The 23316-nt window shown below is 40.3% G+C and overlaps 1 protein-coding gene across 1 annotated transcript; it reads left to right on the forward strand.

Moving 5' to 3' along the window:
* The first annotated feature begins 515 nt into the window (after positions 1 to 515).
* On the forward strand, positions 516 to 21139 carry TMEM267 (transmembrane protein 267). The gene is made up of 4 exons (XM_061393593.1): positions 516 to 1959; positions 3459 to 3582; positions 15630 to 16017; positions 19260 to 21139. Exons 3-4 carry the CDS (start codon positions 15706 to 15708, stop codon positions 19593 to 19595), a joined length of 648 nt encoding a protein of 215 aa, XP_061249577.1. The 5' UTR covers positions 516 to 1959; positions 3459 to 3582; positions 15630 to 15705; the 3' UTR covers positions 19596 to 21139.
* The last annotated feature ends 2177 nt before the right edge of the window (positions 21140 to 23316 follow it).

Here is a 23316-nt window from a genome sequence, read left to right on the forward strand (position 1 = left end):
GCCCCTTTGGGCAGCAGACTGACCACAGAAATAACTTAAGTTCTGTTTTGGTCACAGGAAACCATCTATGTCGTCCCTAAATAACTCCAGAAAGCCTCGACTATAGTAAGACATGTACCCATGCTGCCATAAGGGTAATGCCAAATTGTTATTGCATTCAGACAGAAAAAAAACTGTCCATAACACGACTAAAAGCACTGTGGTTAATGTATTCAGCGATAACTGTGTTTAATAAGCTTTTACGCTGTGCAGGTAAAATATGTTATAATTTCCTCCTTGAGTCATTCCCATTAGCTCAGAGCCTAGAGTATTACTTTGCCAACAAAGGTCTGTCTAGTCAAGGCTATGGTTTTTCCAGTAGTCATGTATGGATGTGAGAGTTGGACTGTGAAGAAAGCTGAGCGCCGAAGAATTGATGCTTTTGCTGTGGTGTTGGAGAAGACTCTTGAGAGTCCCTTGGACTGCAGGGAGATCCAACCAGTCCATTGTAAAGGAGATCCGCCCTGGGTGTTCTTTGGAAGGAATGATGCTAAAGCTGTAACTCCAATACTTTGGCCACCCCATGCGAAGAGTTGACTCATTGGAAAAGACTCTGATGCTGGGAGGGATTGGGGGCAGGAGGAAAAGGGGACGACAGAGGATGAGATGGCTGGATGGCATCACCGGCTCAATGGACGTGAGTTTGAGTGAACTCCGGGAGTTGGTGATGGACAGGGAGGCCTGGCGTGCTGCGATTCATGGGGTCGCAAAGAGTCGGACACGACTGAGCGACTGAACTGAAGAGTGTGTCAAGCAATGTAAACTTCTATAGCAAAAGCTGAGCCACACCTTAAGGTTCTGTGAGAGACCTAGAAGTTTGCTTGAGATGGAAGATTCCAATTGTCTACCGTCTCCTTCAACTATATATTAGTATTGATACAATCCCACTGCTGCCCCTGCACTACATCCAACAGTTGTTTTGAGAAAGTAGGTAAGAAGGAGAAAGAAATTTCCCTCTTTGAGTCCCCTCTTTTGGGCCAGTACTTCCTAGGGTCAAATGTGAAGCTAGATGTATCCTTGGTGCTTGGAGAGCACCCACCACTCTCAAAGCAGGGAGTCGGGATGGAACTGGTCAGACCTACTAAACACCTGCACCTTGTCAGCCCAGTTAATCAAGGTCAAGCTACCCTTTATGTTGTCTCTTTTTCGACTCGAGGGAATTAATAGTCACGATTAAGCCTTCTAGCCTTGTCACTGCCGACCACAAGGAGCGGCCCCCTAAGTCCACTGCACAAACGCAGAGTAACTATCAAGAACTCCCCAAGGGGGCAGTGGAGCACCACAAGAGAGCTTCAGGCCGGCAAAGTCGCGCGGTCTCGCGGAGTGAAAAACTCCTACGCCCGCCGTAAAGGACCCCTTGGAGGAAGTCGGAAACATCTCAATACATCCGGGACAGCCGGTGTCTCCGAGCTCAAGCGTCTAAGACCACGCTTCCCACATTTGGTGAGGTTAACTATGTGTCGCCGCTTCCCGCCGCAGCTTGGGTGGGCTGTGGACAGCTCCGGCTAAGCCGAAAACGAATCCTCATGTTGAAGATGGAAACCAATAAGGCACTTTTCACTTCCCACCCCACTGTCCCAAATGTCTCCTTTTAGGGAGCACGACTTTCGAGGTAACACTAGATACCCACCCTCGCGGCTAACGAAAACTCAAGTAGCGTTCCGCTCGGCGGGGAATGGAACTAGTATCCCGGCGTCCTCTCGGCTTCCGTAACGACGTAGCGGGGAGTGGGGCGGTGATGTAGCCGCTCTGGCCTGCGGCGGGCATCTCTATCGTACCGACAGGAGGGTGGAGAGGGTATAGGGGGGCGGGGCCGCCGTTCGCGTCACAGGCTTGCCTCAGCAGGCGGAGCAGATAGTGGTTGCCTTTGGTCCTCAGTGAGGAGCAGACTGTATGGACGCCGCGAAACTGCGTCCTGAGGTGGGAGGCCGGAAGCGGGGACCACTTGAATCTGAAAGTCTAGAAGATCCAGGTTCTCGGTGGGGAAGGCGGCAGGCGCATGGGACCCGGGAGCAGGTGGAGTGTGCTCGACCGGCAGTAGCCCGGAGCCCTTCGGCTTTGTCGCGCCTTCTAGGTCCCATAGGCATTCAGCCCTCACCTAAGCTCCTCGCCCCTTGCGTTTCCTTGGGTCTGGGCAGGGTGCCGGCGCTCTTGCCCGAGTTGCCCCTTGCCATCCTTACCGGGCTCGAGGGCCCGTAATGCGCCCCCGGCTCAAGTGCTTAGTCGCTCAATCGTGTCCGGGTCTGTGCGACCCCATGGACTGTAGCCTGCCAGGCTCCTCTGCCCACGGGATTCTCCAGGCAGGAATGCTGGAGTGGGTTGCCGTGTCCTTAAGAGGATCTTTCTGACCCAGAGACTGAACCTGTGTCTCGTGTGTCTCCTGGTTTAGCAGGCGAGTTCTTTACCGCTAGCGCCACCTGGGAAGCCCTGAATCAGGCCCGTAGTTGGTGGCATTATACTGTAATGGAGATGGTGTGTGGTAGAGTTTGGCTGTTGCAGAAAGTGTCTCCTGCAAGTCATGGAAATTGATGATCTGGGTAACTGGCTGTTATGGCAGATATCATTAAAAATAATATCGTTAGTTCACAGGCTGAGGATTGCTAACTTGCTTTCCCCTTGTATTAGTATCATGACATATTAAACACCTTGAGCATATTAGCTTCATGCATGACAAGTTTAAAAGAAAATTACAATTCTCGTAATGAACTTGCCCAACAAAAGTGAATATGTAAAATAAACATTAAGCTATTTTACAGTTTAAGAGGTTCTAGAGCCCATTCTATTTATGGAGAAGGAGCAGGAAGTGGGGAAACTGGAAGGGAAATGAAAAATGGGACACTTGGGTGTTCTCAGTTCAGTCGCTTAGTCGTTATCAGACTCTGCGACCCTGTGGACTGAGTGTTCTAATCAGAGATAGTAAGAGGAAGTACACCTATTAAATTTCTCATACCCAGAATCTATTCTATACATCTGCACCAACAGTTGCAGTGGAATAGATGATCAAGTTGTGTGTTTCTGGGGCCATAATTATACCTTTCTTGAAAAGAGAAACTACTGTTTTAACTATCCATGCTGCAAAACAAATTACCCCAAAGCTTAGAGGCTTAAAACAGTAAACAGTTGCTACCTCGCTGTATCTTTGGGCCAGGACTTTTGGAAGAGACTTAGCTGGGTGGTTCTGCTCAGGGTCTCAAAGTTGTAGTTCTAGATGTTGGCAGGGCTGCAGATATCTGAAGGCTTGACTGGGGCTGAAGGATCTGCTTCGGAGTTTACCCAAGTGTGCTTTTTATTCCTCTCTCATCGAGCAAGTTGTTTACACCTTCCATTTAAAATGCGATTTGTGCTACCCTATTATGTGTATCCGTTCCTATTCGTAAACTACTATATAGTTATTTTGTAAACAATTTTTTCTTTTTCAGATCACTTTAAATTTGGATCATCATTTAAATACTTTAAGTGATCTTTTCTTGTTTCATTTTGCTCATGACACTTCATTAGCTACCTGATCATTTTTGTATCTGAGCTCATCAAGTAAAATATACGGTGAGTAACATTTAAATATTTATTGATGGTTGAAAATTGTTTAGTGAGTAAAAAAAGATGGACGTAATGAAATGGCTTTACAGAGACATCATGCAACTTGCAGTTAGGTGGATGATGACCTTTTATTTCTGTGTGCTTTCTGGGATGAGATTTGACAATGAATCTGTAATTAAATGCATATGGAAGCAAAGTTTGAGTGGCAGAAGAGCTGTTCTATTAGGCCTTTATGTATACTGTGCCCAACCTACGTTCTCCTCGCACTCATCCACCTGACTGGCCGCCTTTCTCCTTAGGGCTAATTTACAGGCCACAGCTTACTGAAGGAGGGGGATATTGTTTGATACTGTGGCACCTCTCTGGCTTGGTCATTAATTCAATTTGTGTGTCCCAGTTTCCATCCAGCTAAGTGGATAATGATGTTATCTTTGGTTTAAGGAATATTTTATAAACTTTATATATACTGAGCCTTTAAACACATTGACTTCTTTATCCATTCAGGTGTCAAATGCTTACTTTGCAAAGTAGAAACAAATGATTCATGACTTATGGAGCTATAAATCTTAAGGTATATATAGAAAGGATTCATGACCTTGGAGGTCTCTTTTGCATTTTGGTTGTATCTCTTGGTTGAGAATACCTTGAAATCATTATTTCCTAATCCTGGAAGAATCTGTAGACTATAACTCAGTATTTGTGCTTTAGAGAACAATTTTCATTTTTTCAGTTTTGCAAATGACTAAGAATGTGAGGGGGTTTCCCTGGTGACTCAGTGGTAAAGAATCTGCTTGCCAATGCAGGAGACAAGAGTTCAATCCCTGGGTTGGGAAGATCCCTTGAAGAAGGAAATGGCAACCTACTCCAGTATTCTTGCCCAGGAAATCCCACAGATAGAGGAGCCTGGTGGGCAATAGTCCATGAGGGGGTCACAAAAGAGTCAGACACGACTAAGGGACTAAACAACAAAAGAATTCGAGGATTGTTTTAGGGTCCCATATCATTAACAAAATAGCTGTTCTCTACAAAGCAAGTATTCTTCACACTATTAATTAAATTAATTAATTAATAATTTAATTAATTAATTAATTTAAATTAATTAAAATATTAATGGAAACTTCATAAATTTATTTCATCTAGAGATATAGAAATCTTTAATATAGACTTCATATGCCAACGAATACATAAATGTGAATACATTATTTTTATATTATACTATCAATTGGACTTATGAGATTTACATACAACTTTACAGCTTCCCAGGTTGCACTAGTGGTAAAGAACCTGCCTGCCATTGCAGGAGATGTAAAAGACACAGGTTCAGTCCGTGGGTTGGGAAGATACCCTGGAGGGGATGGCAGTCCACTCCAGTATTCTTACCTGGAGAATCCTGTGGACAGAGGAGCCTGGCAGGCTACAGTCCATAGGGCTGCACAGAGTCGGACACAACTGAAGTGACAGCATGCATGCACACATACAACTTTATTAATGTTTATTAATGTTGTATAGTCTAATATTTTTATTAACATTTATAATGCTATGTATATATTTCTACATTTTAAAAAATTACACTTTTATGAAGCTGAGTTTAGCATCGTGGTCTGAGTTTAATTAATTCTAACTAACTTTTCAAAGGAGTTTTATTGGTTTTGTGTTCATGCTGCTGCTGCTGCTGCTGCTAAGTCACTTCAGTCGCATCCGACTCTGTGTGACCCCATAGACGGCAGCCTACCAGGCTCTTCCGTCCATGAGATTTTCCAGGCAAGAGTACTGGAGTGGGTTGCCATTGCCTTCTCCATGTGTTCATAATAGATATTGAAAATTTGGGGGAAATCAAAGAAAGGAAAAAAATAATGATCACATGTAAGCTGAATGAACAGTCTCCCAGATTTTTTACATGTATGTACATATTTTTAACAAAAAGGTAATACTTTATGTATTATTTTATAGGATACCTTTAAAATTTTAATATTTAATATGTCAATAAATTGGAAATAAGTATTTTTTAATGACTGCATAATAATATGGAATTCATTTCAGTAGTCCTGTATTTTGGACACATAGTTTCTAACTTTTCCTTATAAACTATGCCATGCTGAACATTCACGTGTAACTCTTTGTATATATCTAATTAGTTTCTTAGGGTAATTTTGTAGAAATGGAAATGCTGAGTCAAAAGTGTTTGCTCATTTATTAATCATTTTTGGTACATATTGTCAAATTGTTTGAGAAAAGTTATGCCAATTTATACAACTGCTAATACTCTATTATAATAAAGTGATCATTTCCCCACCACTAACAGATCATTAGCGATCTTTTGTCAATCTTAGATTGAAATCTCATTGTTTTAAATTAAATTCAATTGATTACCAATAAAGTTGAAATATTTTAATACTTTTCTTGATCTTTGTATTTCTTCCTTTTCCAAATTGCCTTTTCTTAGACATAGCCAAGTTATTATTGAGATACTTATTTTTTCTTTGTGTTAATCTTTTTTTCTTTTTTATTTGGCTACATCAGGTCTTAGTTGCAGCACTCAGGGTCTTCATGTGTTACATGGGGTCTTGCGTTGTGGCTCACAAACGCTAGCTGTGTGTGGTGTGCGGGCTCCAAAGCACGTGGGCTCAGTAGCTGTGGCATGTGAGCTGGGTTTCTCTGTGGCATATGGGGTCTTAGTTCCCCCTGACCAGGGACTGCACCTGCATCCCGTGCATTGCAAGGCGGATTCTTAACCACTGGACCGGCCCATCTTCTCATTAATCTTAAAAACTCTTTGTAAAGTAAGGCTTCTTGTCTTTCTCCATCATACATTTTCAAAATTGCCTTCATGTATTAGTCTTTAACTTTGCCATGCAGTTTACATTTTTATACAATCGTGTCTATCAGTATTTTTAAAATATTTTTGAGCTCCTCTAAAAGTCTAGCCAGCTGGACTATGTAGAAGTCTGTTTACAAATTCATGTAAATATCCCAAATTTGGTACCAAACTGATTACAAAAGCTCTCTTGACCATGGTTTCCATGGTTTCCAGGCAGCTAGTCAGTCAAACTGATTCCCTCTCTTAATTTAACCAGAGAAATGGTCTGTATTATTAATATAACACTCTAATCCATGTGAATGTGACATTTTGAAATCTAAAGTTGTTTAAACAACTCCTCCATATAAAATCGAGCATTGTACAGATGATCCAATCTCAGGTTTCACCTGATGATTGACTTTTCAGTACTACTTAGCAATTAAAACCTTTTGTAACGGAACCCATTACCATTGCAGACTGGTCATTATCCTGCTCAGTATAGTATATATTTGAGATTCCTCTTCTAACGCATGTAGAAGGAGAAAAGAACCACTTTCTACTAGTTATGCTGAAAAGGCCAAATACTATCTTTTCCAACCTCCCTTGCAGCTCAGGAATGGGCATGTGATCTAGGCCCAGCCAGTGCCCAACTCTGAATTTTGTATTGAGAGCAAAGAAACAGAACTCCAAGAATTTTTTTATAACAGCAGCAGATGAGGCAGAATTAGCAGCAATGCCCGTGATAATATCTGGTGATGGGTTAAGCAGTGTAAGCTGGATTCAGGGGCAGGGGGGTCTTCACTGCAGGTGTCTGGTGTCATGTGCTCTGAGGTGCTTGAGGCATAGTTTGAAACTTGTCTCTTGAAACCTGGCAAGTCTGTGATTTCCCAATATCCTTTTAATAAATGCTTTTTGCTTTTATTGCCAGAGTGCTTTCTGTTCCATGTACTTAAGAAACCTAACTGACACAGGATCTGAGTACAATAATAATTGTTCCTTACCAATTTGGAATGGTACATACATTTCCCTCTTCTGCAAACACACACTTGATCTGTCTCAGATTTTGTGTTCACCTTTCAGTGTTCACATCACTCTTCTTTTGCAAGTTTGCTTGCTAAGTCTATTCAGTTGTATCCTTGCAACCCAATGGACTGTAGCCTGCCAGGCTCCTCAATGCATGGAATTCTCCAGGCAAGAATACTGGAGTGGGTTGCCATTTCCTTCTCCAGGGGTACTTCCCAACCTAGGGATCAAACCTGCTTCTCCTATGTCTCCTGCATTGGCAGGTAGGTTCTTACCACTAGTGCCACCTGAGATTGAATGCCAGTCTGAAAACAGTCTGTGAAGCTGCTAAAAGAAAATCCCTGTTATGATTTTGACTAGAGGTGGATTAAATTTATAGATTAATTTGAGGACAGTAATACCATCCATGTTGTCTTCTATAAACCATTCAGTAAAATGGTCTGGCTCTTGTTATCAGTGAAGTTCCATCAAAGAAGCAAAACTACTTTGCATGCTAACGAATAAGAAAGACCTTCTGTAACTGTAGGGGCTGGGAGAGCAGGCAGTGCCTTTGAGTCTGTTTTTGGGCCTGAAGCATGTCAGCTAGACAGTTGGGAAGGGAAGGTGGATGTGGGTGAGAATAAGGACATTGCAGTCTGCATTGGCCTCTCACCAGCTTTAGTTTTGATGCTGTGGGTGAGCTGCAGGAGAGGCCCAGGACTTGGAGAGGGTGAAGGAAGATATGGTGGGAGTTGAAGGAACTGCAGGCCTAGCCTGCCCACACCAGCAAGGTGAGCTGACAGATCAGCAACAACACACGCAACCTCCACAGTGTCTAGCACCAACCTTCAGAGTTTAAAAATATGGCTGCTATTTCACTTCTGCTTTCCAAGTTCCATGTACAGAGTCTCCTATAGCTGGCACTACAGGAAGGGGATTCTGGGAAGTATATTTCCAGCTTAGCTGGAACATAGCACAAAGCCACAGAGCTCTACATAGTTGATCGATGTAATACAGTTCTATCATTTTCTTCACGTGCGGTGCAGTATCTGTTTAGTTTATCCTTGATATTTGAGTTTTTATTGCTGTTATGAATGTTCATTTTCCTGTACTTTCCCCTTACAATTATTGCTGGTATATTCATAATTTATCTTGAATTAGCCACCTTTTGCAACTTAAATTCTAGGATAGGCTACATTGCTTCAGTTGTGTCCAACTCTGTGCAACCCTATAGACTGTAGCTTGCCAGGCTCCTCTGTCCATGGGATTCTCCAGGCAAGAATACTGGAGTGGATTGCCATGCCCTCCTCCAAGGGATCTTCCCAACCCAAGGATCAAACCCACACACATCTCTCAACCTGCATTGACTGGCAGGTTCTTTATCACTAGTGAGACCTGAGAAGCTCTAATTTCTAAAAATTTTCAATTTATTATCTTGAATAAGCAGTCATTTCACTTACAAATTAATGTAATTGTCTTTTCCTTCCTGAGGAGGGTAATGATACATTTTCACTCTCCCTCCCTCTATCTCTTCTGAGAAATGGAGTAAAAGTGTTAGTCTCTCAGTTGTGTCAACTCTTTGGGACCCCATGGACTGTAGCCCACGAGGCTCCTCTGTCCATGGAATTCTCCAGGTAAGCATACTGGAGTGGGTTGCCATTTCCTACTCCAGGGGATCTTCCTGAGCCAGGGATCAAACCCTGGTTGGTCTCCTGCACTGCAGGCAGATGGAAGCCCCAAGAAATGGAGTATGTTCTGCCAGTAAACAAGGATATCACAGTCATCATCCATTCCGTTCTCCACTGTGAATTCCTGAGCCCCAAGGGAACTCAGGAAGGCGAATACCTGCGACCTCATAGCCATCAGATTGCAGCCACTCCCTAGAGTCAGCTCGAGAGACCTCAGGATGTGAAAAACACAGGGTACTGGCCCCAGGATTGCTGCGATGCAAATGAATGATTTCAGTGAGCCCAGACTCTTGCATCTTCTCATACATAGAAAAGCACTAAATTCCTTAAATTGGAATATCTGGTTTCTCTTATTAACAGTTATCTTTTAATGTTCAAACTACCTGCTGTTTGTTGTAAAACTTCTATATAACCTGGCTCCTCCCCTCTCCTCCTCAAGCCTAGCTGTTCTTTCAGGATTATTTGAGATGTTCATCTCCTGGGCTTGAAGTCCTAAAAATTCCCACCAAATAAAGCGTAACTCTCAACTTTTAGGCTGTGACTTTTTTTTAAGTCAACACTTGCTTGCTTCATTGCATTGATTAGAAATGCCAGAACAGTATTATAACAGCTGCACTGTTTCTGACTTTAAAGGTAATGTTTCTTGGTTTTCATTCATTTTGGTTCTTATAACCTAGCAATTCTTAATGTTTAGTGAGCATAAGAATTACCTGGTAGTCACACTTGCTAAACATGGAGATTTCCAAGAAAAATGCTGCATTTTACTAAATGCCATTTAAGCATTTACTAGGCAATACCTGGTTGATAATAGATACACTGTATGATGAATTTTCATTAATTCATTCAACAAATACTTACTGAGCATCCACAACCAGAGCATACTTCTCAGATGTAATGGTTTTGCTGGGATTCAGAAAGCTATAGTGGATAAGACTGGCAGCAGACCACCAAACAATGACCATGACCCTTTTTTTTTTGGTGCAACTTTGGTTTTTGGAAGTGCTTTGGAGCTTCTTTTCTGTCCAACTGCTTAGCTGGTCGTCACCGGTTTTCATAAAAAATCCACTTTTCCTTGCAGGTCACAATCTGATTGAGAAATGGTTTGTTGTTGCGTAGAATAAGAGAAGACAACACTTCAAAATGATGGTGTTTTTTTGTTGTTGTTGTTGTTTTTTTTCCCGGTCAGCTCTTGAGGCCACCCACTTATCGGGCTTTTTTACCTTTTCAACTTGCTACAAATGCCAAACAACTGTAGAATGGTTGACGTTGAGTTCTCAGCAGCTTCTCACGTAGTTGTAAGAGACTCAGGTTTGATGGTGGTTCTCAGTTGGTCATTGTCAACTTCTGATGACCGGTCACTATGCTCTGTGGCTTCAGGGCCCTAGTCTTATTTGCAAAACTTCTTGAACTACTCTGTAATTCGTTAGCAGTTCCTGGGCCAAATGTGTTGTTGATGTTACTTGTTGTCTTTGCTGCTTTACGACCCATTTGGAACTCGATTTTAAAAATCACTCAAATTTGCTTTTTGTCTAACATCATTTCCATAGTCTAAAATAAATGTAAAATAAACAGCAAGTAATTGGTGAAAAACAAAGCGAGAAATGTACATTAAAATGGTATATAACATAACCACATTTAAGAGTGTGTTCCAACATCAAATGGCAAAGTTCAACAATGCAAAACTACAATTACTTTTGCACCAGCCTAATACCACTGCTGCTTAATTTTGTTTGTGTTTTCTAGATAGGTATTTTCTCAGCTCTTTATTTTCTATATTGCTGAGACTTTTTGTTTGAGATGTTTTCTTATGAACAGTAACTTCATGGATGTTTCTTTCTTTTCCAAGCTGTCTCTTTATAGAGAAATTTAATACATTCACATCTATTATAGTATTTGTGTTTGACGTGTTTGTTTCCTTTTTTTTTTTTTTTTTTGGTATGTGAGGGTGGGAGTAAAATTGTCTTCTTCATAGTTTACTTTTCTACTTTGCTATATTGAGCAAGTTTTCTGTATTTTTCTCTTATTCCCGTAAAAATTTAAAAGACCTGCTCCTTGATTATTTTTTCCCAAAAAATTATATATAAGTGTTATAATTTCTAAGGAAAAATCTCAAAATTTACAGTTGTCACATAGATGCTATAATTTAGTTATGTTTAGAGTCCCTGTTGTCATAGTCCTGTTCTCTCAGAGCTCTGTAATTGTCCCACAATGTTCGGTGTTGGTGTTAATTACATTCTGTTTCTTTTGCAGATAACTGTTGTTGCTGGTTTGGGTCTTAAGGATTTTATCTTTATTTATTTTTAAATATTTATTATTTTTATTTATTTAGCTGCTCAGGATCTTAGTTGCAGCATGTGGGATCTAGTTCCCTGCTGCTGCTGCTGCTGCTGCTAAGTCGCTTCAGTTGCGTCCGACTCTGTGCGACCCCATAGATGGCAGCCCACCAGGCTCCTCCATCCCAGGGATTCTCAAGGCAAGAACACTGGAGTGGGTTGCCATTTCCTTCTCCAACGCATGAAAGTGAAAAGTGAAAGTGAAATCGCTCAGTCGTGTCCAACTCTTAGCGACCCCATGGACTGCAGCCCACCAGGCTCCTCCGTCCATGGGATTTTCCAGGCAAGAGTACTGGAGTGGGGTGCATTTCCTTCTCCACTAGTTCCCTGACCAGGGATCAAACCTGGGCCCCCTACATTGGGAGCATGGGGTATTAGCCACTGGACCACCAGGGAAGTCCTCTCTTTATTTTTTGAATTTGTTTTTTCTCTCAATGTCCAACTCTTTGTCTTTTTTTTTTTTCTCCCTCAAGCTTTTAGAAAATTCTTTGAATGTATTTTTATTAATTGTGTTTTTTGAAGCATTCATCTTACTATGCGTTGCTTGTTTTGAGTTTTTATTTGGGCAGTCAGGTTTTTTATTTCCATAAGCTCTTTCTTGTTTTCAGGTTGCTCCTTACATGAAAGGCTGCTATTGTTATTGACAATAAAGTATATTTTCCTAACTTTTTAACATCTGTATTGGAGTATAATTGACATATGATAAACTGCATATGTTTAAAATATGCAGTTTGATACATTTTGGTGTGGGTTTGAAACTATGAACCATGAAACTGTTACCACAATCAAGATAATGAAGTAATGAATCTGTCTCTCCAGTTTTCTTATGCTCCTTTTTAATCCTTCCTGCACCTCCTTTCTTGCATTTTCTAGAATTTTGTGTAAGTGGGATCATACTAGGTACTTTTTAAAAAAACATTTCTAGATAAGAAATTCAAACATAAAAGTATTACCTAAATTTAACAATTATAACATTTTCCCATACTTTATTTGCTTCTTAAAAATACTTTGTTTTATAACAGTTTTAGGTTAATAGAAAAGTTGAGCAGAGTAGAAAGTATTCCCATATGTCCATTCTTGCTCTACACATTTCTCCCCATTATTAACTTTTTCCAAGAATGTGGCATGTTTGCTTGGCTTCCCCAGTGGCTCAGCGGTAAAGCATCTGCCTGCAATGCAGGAGACACAGACCTTCCTGGGTCCGTCCAGAAAGGTTACAGTCCACGGGGTTGCAAAGAATTGGACAAAACTGATCATGCACATACATTACATTACACACACACATTTGATACAGTTAATGAATAAGTATTGATATGTTGTTATTGACTAACGTCCACAGTTCACATTAGGGTTCATTCTTTGTACAGTTCTATAAGTTTTTGTGCTAAGTCGCTTCAGTCATGTCCAACTCTTTGTGACCCCATGGACTATAGTATGCCAGGCTCCTCAGTCCAGGCGATTCTCTAGGCAAGAACACTGGAGTAGGTTGCCATGCCCTCCTCCAAGGGATCTTCCTGACCCAGGGATGGAACCTGCATCTCTTTAGGGCTCCTGCATTGGCAGGTGAGTTCTTTACCACTAGTGCCACCTAGGAAGCACCCTATGGGCTTTTACTGTAGCCTTCCCGCGCCTTTTACTGTAGCCATCCCCCATATTTTGTTTCTCCAGTTGGGTTTTTCCAGTTTGAAGCTAATATAAAAAAAAAAAAAAAAAAAAAAGCTGCTATGAGCATTGATGTGCAAGTCTTTGTGTGGATGTTTGCTCTCGTTTCTCTTAGGTAAATGCCTAGGAATGGAATGACTGAGTCATATGGTAGGAGTATGTTTAACTTTCTCAGAGACTGGAAAGTGGTTGTATCATGTTACATTTCCACCAATAATGTATGAGAGTTCTGATCGCTCCACATTTTGCCAACATTTGGAAACGGTCAGCCTTAAATTTTAGCCATTCTGATAGTTACGTTTGGACTCTCATTGTGGTTTTACTTTCCATTTCCCTAATAATTAATGATGTTGAGCACATTTCATGTGCTTATTGACCATTTGTATATCATCCTTATAAAGTACCTTTTCACATCTTTCATACATCTTGTTATCAGCCTGTTTTTCTGTGATCGTGTTTTGAGAATTCTTTATTCTGTATACATATCCTTTATCAAATATGAGATATGCAAATATTTTCTCCCAATCTATGTCTTGTGTTTTAATTCTCTTAACATTGTCGTTCAAAGAGCAGAAGTTCTTAAGTTTAATGAAGCTCAATTTATTAACTTTTTTAAACAATGGAGCTTTAATACTGCTACCAAGAACTCTTTGTATAACCCGAGGACAAAGATACCCTCCTGTATTTTCTTCCAAAAGTTTTATAGATTTGTTTTACTTTTACTGTGATCCATTTTGAGTTAATTTTTATATAGGGAGGAAGGTATGGATTGAGGTTCATTATTTTTGCATATGGATACCCAGTTGTTATAGCACCGTTTGTTGAAAGGAGTGTCTTTTCTCCATTGACTTTCCTTTGCATATTTGTCAAAAATCAGTTGACCATATGTGTGGATCTGTTTGAACCCACTCTCTATTCTGTTGCATTGATATATTTGTCTGTCTTCATAATGGCACCACATTCTTGGTTATGTAGCTTTATAGCAAGACTTGAAGTCAGGTGGTGCAAGTCCTTCAACTTAGACCTTTTTAAAGGTGTTTTCCTATTCTAGGTGTTTTGCATTTCTCTATAAACTGTTAGAATATATACAGTGATCTATGTATAGTTTTTATTACAGAATGGAAGTTGAATCATTCTCAATAAATCATTTAGTTAGTCTTTAATGCTCAGAACAAAGACACAACAATACAAAGTAAAAACTTCAGGTATCACACAATATTAATAACTGGATAAGTGATCTCAATATTGTATGCCAGGTGAGCACTCAGAATTACGATTGCCTTTTTATGCCAGTTAAGGTCCTTTGGTTAGAGGTAACAGTCAGGAAAAGGGGACTTATTGAGAAAATCCTGAAGTAGCTCATAGAAGTGAAAGGTGAGTTGCAGGAACCAGGGCAGCTCTGAGAACCTTAGAGATTGGTCCTGAGGACTTGATGTCCTTATGATTCTTTTTTCCTAGGCTCTTCCATGTAGTAGAGCCCATGCTCTATAAGAAGTAAAGGAACTTTCTCCATCAGGTCCACTTGGAAAAATTCTGATAAGGAGTCCAGTTGGCCTAGCCAGGGTCACCTTCATCAGCAGAGTAATCACTGCCATTCACTACTATAAAATTATTACTAATTAGTCATTGCTATTTAATCACTACTACTAGTAAGGGAGGCAGGGAGTTCTAATTGGTCAGCTCCAGAGTCTGGGTATTGTGATGAGCACTTTTCCCAAAGGAAGGTGATGCTGTTATCAGAAAAAGTATGGAAAGCAGTTGCTGGAGTGGATGCCCACTGCTCTGTAGTACACATTGCCAAAAGAAAGATTTGATGACTTCAAAGTAATAGATTAGTCAACAGGTTTTCTTAAATTTCCCTTGATGCATGCTACCATCTAAACAGTTGTTCCTACAAGGCTAATCTGTTCTCTTTGGGCCACGTGGCTTATTATATATAAACTTAAGAAATACTATGTCTTTCAATACTTGAAAGTTTCTAAGACAGTATATCATAAAATGTTCTCCCTGTACACACTCAAAGGTACCCATGTGAAGTAATGGATATGCTAACTGTATTATGATCATTTCACAATACATATGTATATTAAATCACCACATTCTGCAGCTTAAACTTACACAGTGCTGTGTATCAGTTATATCTCAATAAAGCTGGGGGGGGAATGAAATTACAGATAACAGTTAAAGAAAAAAGGACTTTCCTGGTGGTACAGTGGATAAGAATCCACCTGCCAATGCTGGGGACTTATTTGATCCCCGGTCCAGGAAGATTCTACATGCTGCAGAGCAACTAAGCCCAGGTGCCTGGAGCCTGAGTTTCGCGACAAGAGTAGCCACCGCAGTGAGAAACCCCCGTACCACAACAGAGAGCAGCCCCTGCTCGCTGCAACTAGAGAAAAGCCGGAGCAGCAGTGAAGACCCAGCACAGCCAAAAATAAGCAAACAGTGGAAGAAACACCAATTTTTACAATTTGATTTTATACTTCTAGAATTATTGCTGGTATTTTTTATTTATATATCATATGGCATCCCACAGTCTTCATTAATATTTTTCTCTCCTTTCTATTTTAGGATGACTGGGAATGTAAACAAGAACAAGCTGTTTGTTTTGTGATGGCTTTTAGCATGTACTGACATACTGTTTGCCATGGCATCAGAGACTGAGAAGACTCATGCTTTGCTCCAGTCGTGCAGCACTGAATCTCTTCTTTCCAGCCTTGGTCTGGGCTTATTCTGCACAGTAGCTGACAGACTTCTTCAGTTTCCCATAATTCAACAAAATGCCTGGCTTCGTGCACTTTCAGATAATTCAGTACACTGTGTGATTGGCATGTGGTCATGGGCAATAGTCATTGGAATCAGGAAGAAGACTGACTTTGGAGAAATCATTTTAGCTGGATTTTTAGCCTCTGTTATCGATATAGACCACTTTTTGCTATCTGGATCCCTGTCTTTAAAGGTAAGAAGCCTATATGTTTAATTTTTCTGGTCTTTGATTTCTTTGACGCCATGATATTGATATTTATAGCATCAGTTTAGTTAGAGAAGATTAGCCTTATTTTAAAACAAGAAAGCCCATTCATCCAGTTTTTTTGAGCACCACTTTCCTGAGGGTTCACATATGTTACTGACCACATTATATCACATCACAAAGTGCTGTGGATGTGCCCAGAGCAAAGGTTCAATAATTATAACTGAGGGGTTCCATTCTGGCTTTATAGGAGATGTTTTAGCCAAGTCTTTTATTTTTTTAATTGAGGTATAATTGATTTAGAATGTTGTGTTAATTTCTGCTGTACAACAAAGTGGTTCAGTTAAACATATATATATATACATTCTTTTTTAAAGCTATATTCTTTTCCATTATGGTTTATTGCAGAATACTGAATAGAGTTCCTTGTGCTATACAGTAGGACATTGTTGGTTATCCATTAGCCAAGTCTTGAAGGAGAGATTAAGTTCTATGCTCTGCTGTGCTTAGTTGCTTCAGTCGTGTCCGACTCTTTGCAACCTATGGACTGTAGCCCGCCAGGCTCCTCTGTCCATGGGATTCTACAGGCGAGAATACTGGAGTGGGTTGCCATGCCCTCCTCCAGGTGAAATATCCCAATCCAGGAAGCAAACCCATATCTCTGGCATCTTCTGCATTGCAAGCAATTTCTTTACCTGCTGAATCACCTGGTAAGCCCATTAGCACACTGCTGCTGCTGTTGCTGCTGCTGCAACAACCCACTGGAGTGGGTTGCCATTGCCTTCTCCAATGCAGGAAAGTGAAAAGTGAAAGTGAAGTCGCTCAGTCATGTCCTAAGACCCCCTAAACCTTGTTCCCATTAGCTCATGGTATCAGAATGTGGAGAAGCAAACCTATAGGTTTGTCTCCTGACTACCTTCATAAGGCATGTATCTGGTGTTATCAACTGCACACAGGCCTCCTGAATGGATGGTTTCTCCAGCCCTGCAGAGCCTCTCAAACTACTTCTGTAAGTGACATATGCAGTAAGCAAGGGCACCAGTATAAAGACAAATGCTAATTGAATGATATTGGAGCAACATTTCACATACTTCTGACAAGCACAAGCACAGGATATGAAGTAAGTGAAGAACAGAACCAGGAAAAATCATGTCCTAGACCAGGACTGGTAGGAGTTTACCTATTTTTGCGGGCAAGCTGTCACTTCAGTCATATCCGACTTTGTGTGACCCTATGGACTGTAGCCCACCAGGTTCCTCTGTCCATGGGGTTCTCCAGATAAGAATACTGGAGTGGGTTGCCATGCCCTTCTCCAGGGAATCTCCCCCACCCAGGGATGGAAACTGGATCTCTTAAGTCTCCTGTATTATAGGTGGGTTCTTTACCACTGGTGCAACCTGGGAAGCCCTATCTATTTTTTACTTCTATGATTTTATGATATATCCTTCTTTTATTATTTATGAATAAAGGTTCTGCATGAATATTTTAGAAATCAGGCAAGCAACAGAAATATCTTGTTTCCTCCTTGTGTGTGTGTGTTAGTCACTAAGTTGTGTCCAACTATTTGCTATCCCATGGACTGTAGCCCACCAGGCTCCTCTGTCCATGGGATTTTCCAGGCAAGAATACTGGAGTGGGTTGCCATTTCCTTCTCCAGGGGATCTTCCCGACCCAGGGATCGAACCTGGGTCTCCCGCCTTGCAGGCAGACTCTTTACCGTCTGAACCACCAGGGAAGTTTCTTCCTTAGAAACTATTAATGTAAATAGTCAATATCTGTCCATACATCCAGAGCGTAACTACTAATCATCTCAACAGGAGGCTGTTGCTCTCCTCCGAGCAGTGACTACCATAGGCGCCCCATCCCACCCTGTTATTAGGGAGCATGTTATGCTGTGGGTATAGAACTTAAAACCCTGGTTTCATTCCTGGGTTAGGAAGATCCCCTGGAGAAGGGATAGGCTACTGACTCCAGTAGCTCCCTGATAGCTCAGATGGTAAAGAATCCATCTGCAATGCAGGAGACCTGGGTTCAATCCCTGGGTTGGGAAGATTCCCCTGGAGGAGGGCATGGCAACCCACTCCAATATTCTTGCCTGGAGAGTCCCCATGGACAGAGGAGCCTGGCAGGCTGCAGTCCATGGTGTCACAGAGTCGGACATGACTGAGCTGCTAAACACAGCGCAGCATAGAACTTAAAAACAAAGGTGGAGACTAAAACGGCATAATGCAGAAATGTTTTATGTTTTGACAGAATAGAAATAGACAACTGAAAGTATGGAGAAGGGAGAAGGATAAGAATGTAGAATAAATCAACTCTTTGACTGATGTTTAGCAAGTTGTTGTTGTTCAGTCGCTAAGTCATGCCTGACTCTGTGACACCATGCACTGCAGCACAGCAGGCCTCTCTGTCCTTCGTCATCTCCAAGAGTTTCCCGTGGATCATTCACGAATTAAGCCTGGAAAACTTGCATTTGTTTAGATATTGATTACATTTTTACAATGGTTTAGAAATTCTATTGGTTTATTTAACTCAACTTTCAAATCATGTTTAAAATAATACACTCTTTCTAATGCTTTTGTAAATAAATTTGAAAGTATTCAAGGCTAATATAAAATAGTTACAACAAAAATACTCCCCTTTTATGCATTTATTAATTGAAGAATGGAGTAGGGGAGAGGCAGGATAGGAGAAAGGAATTATGAGATACAAACTACTAAGTATAGAATAATTAAAATACAAAGATGTAATGTACAGAGCAGGAAATATAACCAATATTCTATAACAATGTTAAATGGAATATAACCAATTAAAAAATTGTATAGCTAAGTTGTATACCTGAAATTAATATAACATTGTAAATCAACTATACCTCACAGTTTTTTATGTTTAATTGAAGTGTATTTTATTCAATTGTGAGACTTTTTCATTGCTCTTAGAGGCCCCAAACAATTCTTTAAAACTCCAAATTTACTCTAACCATACATTTAGGATATAAATTGTATTGTGACTTTTCTGAGCACATAGTAGGAAACTTTAAGAAGTTAGTCACATGTTCTTGAGATCTTGATTTCATTTTTAGTGCAAAGTGTATTTGGAGGTGACATAGACAGTGTTCCCTTTGCATTTCCAGTAGACTGCAGGAAAACATACTTACGATGTTAGGCAGCATCTATAAAGTGCTGTTTGCCGAGAAGGAGATGATACTAGCTACCGCTTTCTCCCTGCAGGCTGCTCTGAGTCTTCCACGACGCCCTTTCCTTCACTGTTCTACTGTGATACCCACTGTGGTTCTGACCCTAAAGTTTACAATGCACTTCTTCAAGCTCAAAGACTCATGGTGCTTTCTTCCCTGGATGTTATTTATATCCTGGACCTCACACCACATCCGAGATGGAATTCGCCATGGCTTGTGGATGTGTCCATTTGGAAAAACTTCTCCTTTGCCATTTTGGCTTTATGTAATAATCACATCATCTCTACCTCACATCTGTTCATTCGTCATGTATTTCACAGGGACCAGACAAATGATGTCTTCAAAACATGGAATTCATATTGATGTGTGAGATAACCACATGGCAGTCTTTGAGGACCACTGGTTGAGACAATGACAACCAACATTAAAGTGAATTTAAAACACATATAAGGCACTTATAGTAATTATTATAATTCCTAAATCCTCCTGCTCAGGAGGCATGTACATTTCTTAAAAAATTATCTGTATTTGTTGTATTCCTTTCTTCTATAACACTGTAGTGCAATATCAGAGTTTCACTCCATGGTATATTTTATTATTTGTTTTCTTTATCTGGCTTTACTAATATTATTAGATTAACATCCAGTTAAGTTTTCTGGAAATATACCTTTAAGGTAATTCATTTCCTGATGAAAAACAGCTCAAATTTTAGGATGATTAATTTGTGGAACGTTAGCATTTTATTTGGATCCAAGTTTTCCTGAGATACTGAGATAAGAAAATGGGCAAAGTAAATGAGATTATGAATAAGACGTATAATGAATGCTAACGTTTCTTCGTTTCATATATTTTGATCCTGACTCATTTGCCAAGTGCTTTAGTGAGTTGTGACTACTGGCAGAAACTGCTTTAGTGCATTTATAATATTCTTAAAAGACAATAGCATTAGACCTAGATTATTGTTTCAGAAATAACTTTGGGAAATTATTATAATGTGTTGGCTGTAGTAACATTCTACCGAAGTACTACTTTCCAGTATCTTTGCCCTCAAATCTCATGTGTTGGAGTTTTAACTGTTTTGAAAAACATAACTAAATTTAACAAAATATTTGTTTAAAGTTAACATTAACAAAATATTGATACTTGACCCATCACCATAGAATCCACAAAAAAGGACCTAACCAATAATGTCATTTCAAATGTAAGCTCCTGAATGTGCCATTAAAATTGCTTTAGTTGCTATCAATTTGTTTATATGCTATTCTAAAATACTATACCAGCTAAATCGTTTCTTAAAAATTTGCCTGATACTGACAAATTTTTTTTTTTTCCCCCAAAAAAGGTAGTATTAAGAGATTGGCTTTTTCCTCTGTTCTTTAAGTTGATCTTCTGTTAAAAAATGATTAACCTTCATTGGAGAAGGAAAATTGAGTTGCTGTAAGCTTTACATTTGCAGTTTATGTTACTTTGATATAAGTCGGTGCCCCCAAAGCACCTGTTTTTGTTTTTGTAGCATTTGTACCAGCTGCTGTCTTCAGACTTTCTTACACGTTTGAGTTTGTAATGCTGGTGATTTTGTGCCTTAATCTCTGAGAAGTGATGAAGCGATGCCTTATCCAAAGCAGGTTTTTCTTATTAAGTTAACAGAGTTCTGTAAATTGTTATAAACGGTCAGGCTCTTTAGTTTTTCTTCTTCTTGTTAACTAATTGGTTGCAATCTGTTATATTTTATAAAATAATTCACCCTTACAATCTGTTCTTGTCTTTCCAGAGCAATTACTGTGTCAATTTGGTTGGTTTAATAGTATACATTATATAGTGGGGGTAAATTGATTAAGGTAGAGATTTTTTAAAAGCATTTGATTTTAGAAATCCATGGAAATAAAGTTATCTTGTGTCATTTTTCTGACTGAATTACACAACTCTCCCTTTTTTCTCTTCTCTGTATTAAACAAATTAATATCATAAAAATATAGGGCCTTAAATAGGAATGTCACATGGGCATTTTGGAGGTTGTCCTAACTTTATTAGAATGGGAACTCACTTTGACCATGTCTCCTTGCTTAAACAGTCACTTCAGATTTTAAGTGTGGCTTTATCTTTGTTCCTACCTCCACCATCAGAAACGTTTATTGTCCTCTAAGTGGTCTCTGAAAGCAGTGGTTGTAACCTGTAGAGATATAGTGACCAAGTTCCCATGCCACCATTGTGTTCCTTCTCTTAGTGGAAGAGCTTGTGGCAATACAACTTACGTTGTATCGTCCTTGTACATGTGTGTTTTCTCTATTCTCTAGACATTCTCCTTTCTTGTAATCTTTCTGTCTTGGCTGTATCACTGATCTGACCTCCCAGCCTACTGGTCTCTTGAGCCACTTCTGTTATACTGGCTACTCAGGAGAACTTCTACCAATAAACTGTTTTCTACTCATCCCAAGCCTACTTTCTTTTAGCAGTAGACTAAGAACCCCTGCCACCTCTTCTTAATATCGTCTGCTTCTGTTAGGTCCATACCATTTCTGTCCTTTATCGAGCCCATCTTTGCATGAAATGTTCCCTTGGTATCTAATTTTCTTGAAGAGATCTCTAGTCTTTCCCATTCTGTTGTTTTCCTCTATTTCTTTGCATTGATCGCTGAGGAAGGCTTTCTTATCTCTTCTTGCTATTCTTTGGAACTCTGCATTCAGATGCTTATATCTTTCCTTTTCTCCTTTGCTTTTCACTTCTCTTCTTTTCACAGCTATTTGTAAGGCCTCCTCAGACAGCCATTTTGCTTTTTTGCATTTGTTTTCCATGGGGATGGTCTTGATCCCTGTCTCCTGTACAATGTCACGAACCTCCGTCCATAGTTCATCAGGAACTCTATCTATCAGATCTAGTCCGAGAAATATCAATAACCTCAGATATGCAGATGACACCACCCTTATGGCAGAAAGTGAAGAGGAACTGAAAAGCCTCTTGATTAAAGTGAAAGAGGAGAGTGAAAATGTTGGCTTAAAGGTCAACATTCAGAAAACGAAGATCATGGCATCCGGTCCCATCACTTCATGGGAAATAGATGGGGAAACAGTGTCAGACTTTATTTTTCTGGGCTCCAAAATCACTGCAGATGGTGATTGCAGCCATGAAATTAAAAGATGCTTACTCCTTGAAAGGAAAGTTATGACCAACCTAGATAGCATATTGAAAAGCAGAGACATTACTTTGCCAACAAAAGTCCGTCTAGTCAAGGCTATGGTTTTTCCAATAGTCGTGTATGGATGTGAGAGTTGGACTGTGAAGAAAGCTGAGCACCAAAGAATTGATGCTTTTGAACTGTGGTGTTGGAGAAGGCTCTTGAGAGTCCCTTGGACTGCAAAGAGATCCAACCAGTCCATTCTGGAGGAGATTAGCCCTGGGTGTTCTTTGGAAGGACTGATGCTAAACCTGAAACTCCAATACTTTGGCCGCCTCATGCGAAGGCTTGACTCATTGGAAAAGACTCTGATGCTGGGAGGGATTGAGGGCAGGAGGAGAAGGGGATGACAGAGGATGAGATGGCTGGATGGCATGACCGACTCGATGAACATGAGTTTGAGTGAACTCCGGGAGTTGGTGATGGACAGGCAGGCCTGGCGTGCTGCAATTCATGGAGTCGCAAAGAATCGGACACAACTGAGCGACTGAACTGAACTGAAGAACCGCTGTAGTGTATGGGTTAAAACTCCCGTTTATCCTCACTTCCCTTCTTTAACTTAGACCTCTCTTCTCCCAGGCAGCCTTTTCCTCCCAATCAGGCACATACTTCTTGGCTCCTTTCCCAACTGAAAGGGAGAGGAATAGGGGCTGTTCTGATATATGCTCACTACTGTCACAGCTAAACTTTTTATCCATCACAATTCTCAGTCTGCTTCATTTGATATCTCATTATATTATTTGCTCCAAATCCTCACCCACTCAACTACCTTAAGACTCAGCTTCACCTTCTTTGATGATATGAGTCACTGGATCACTTTTTATCTCTTCTGTGCCACTGACTCTCATCACCACATCACATCAGCCATCCACCAGGACAACAGGCCTCCATACCTCTTTTTCAGGTGACACTGAGCATC

The sequence above is a fragment of the Bos javanicus genome, chromosome 20, assembly GCF_032452875.1.
Source record: "Bos javanicus breed banteng chromosome 20, ARS-OSU_banteng_1.0, whole genome shotgun sequence".
Taxonomy (NCBI): Eukaryota; Metazoa; Chordata; class Mammalia; order Artiodactyla; family Bovidae; genus Bos; species Bos javanicus.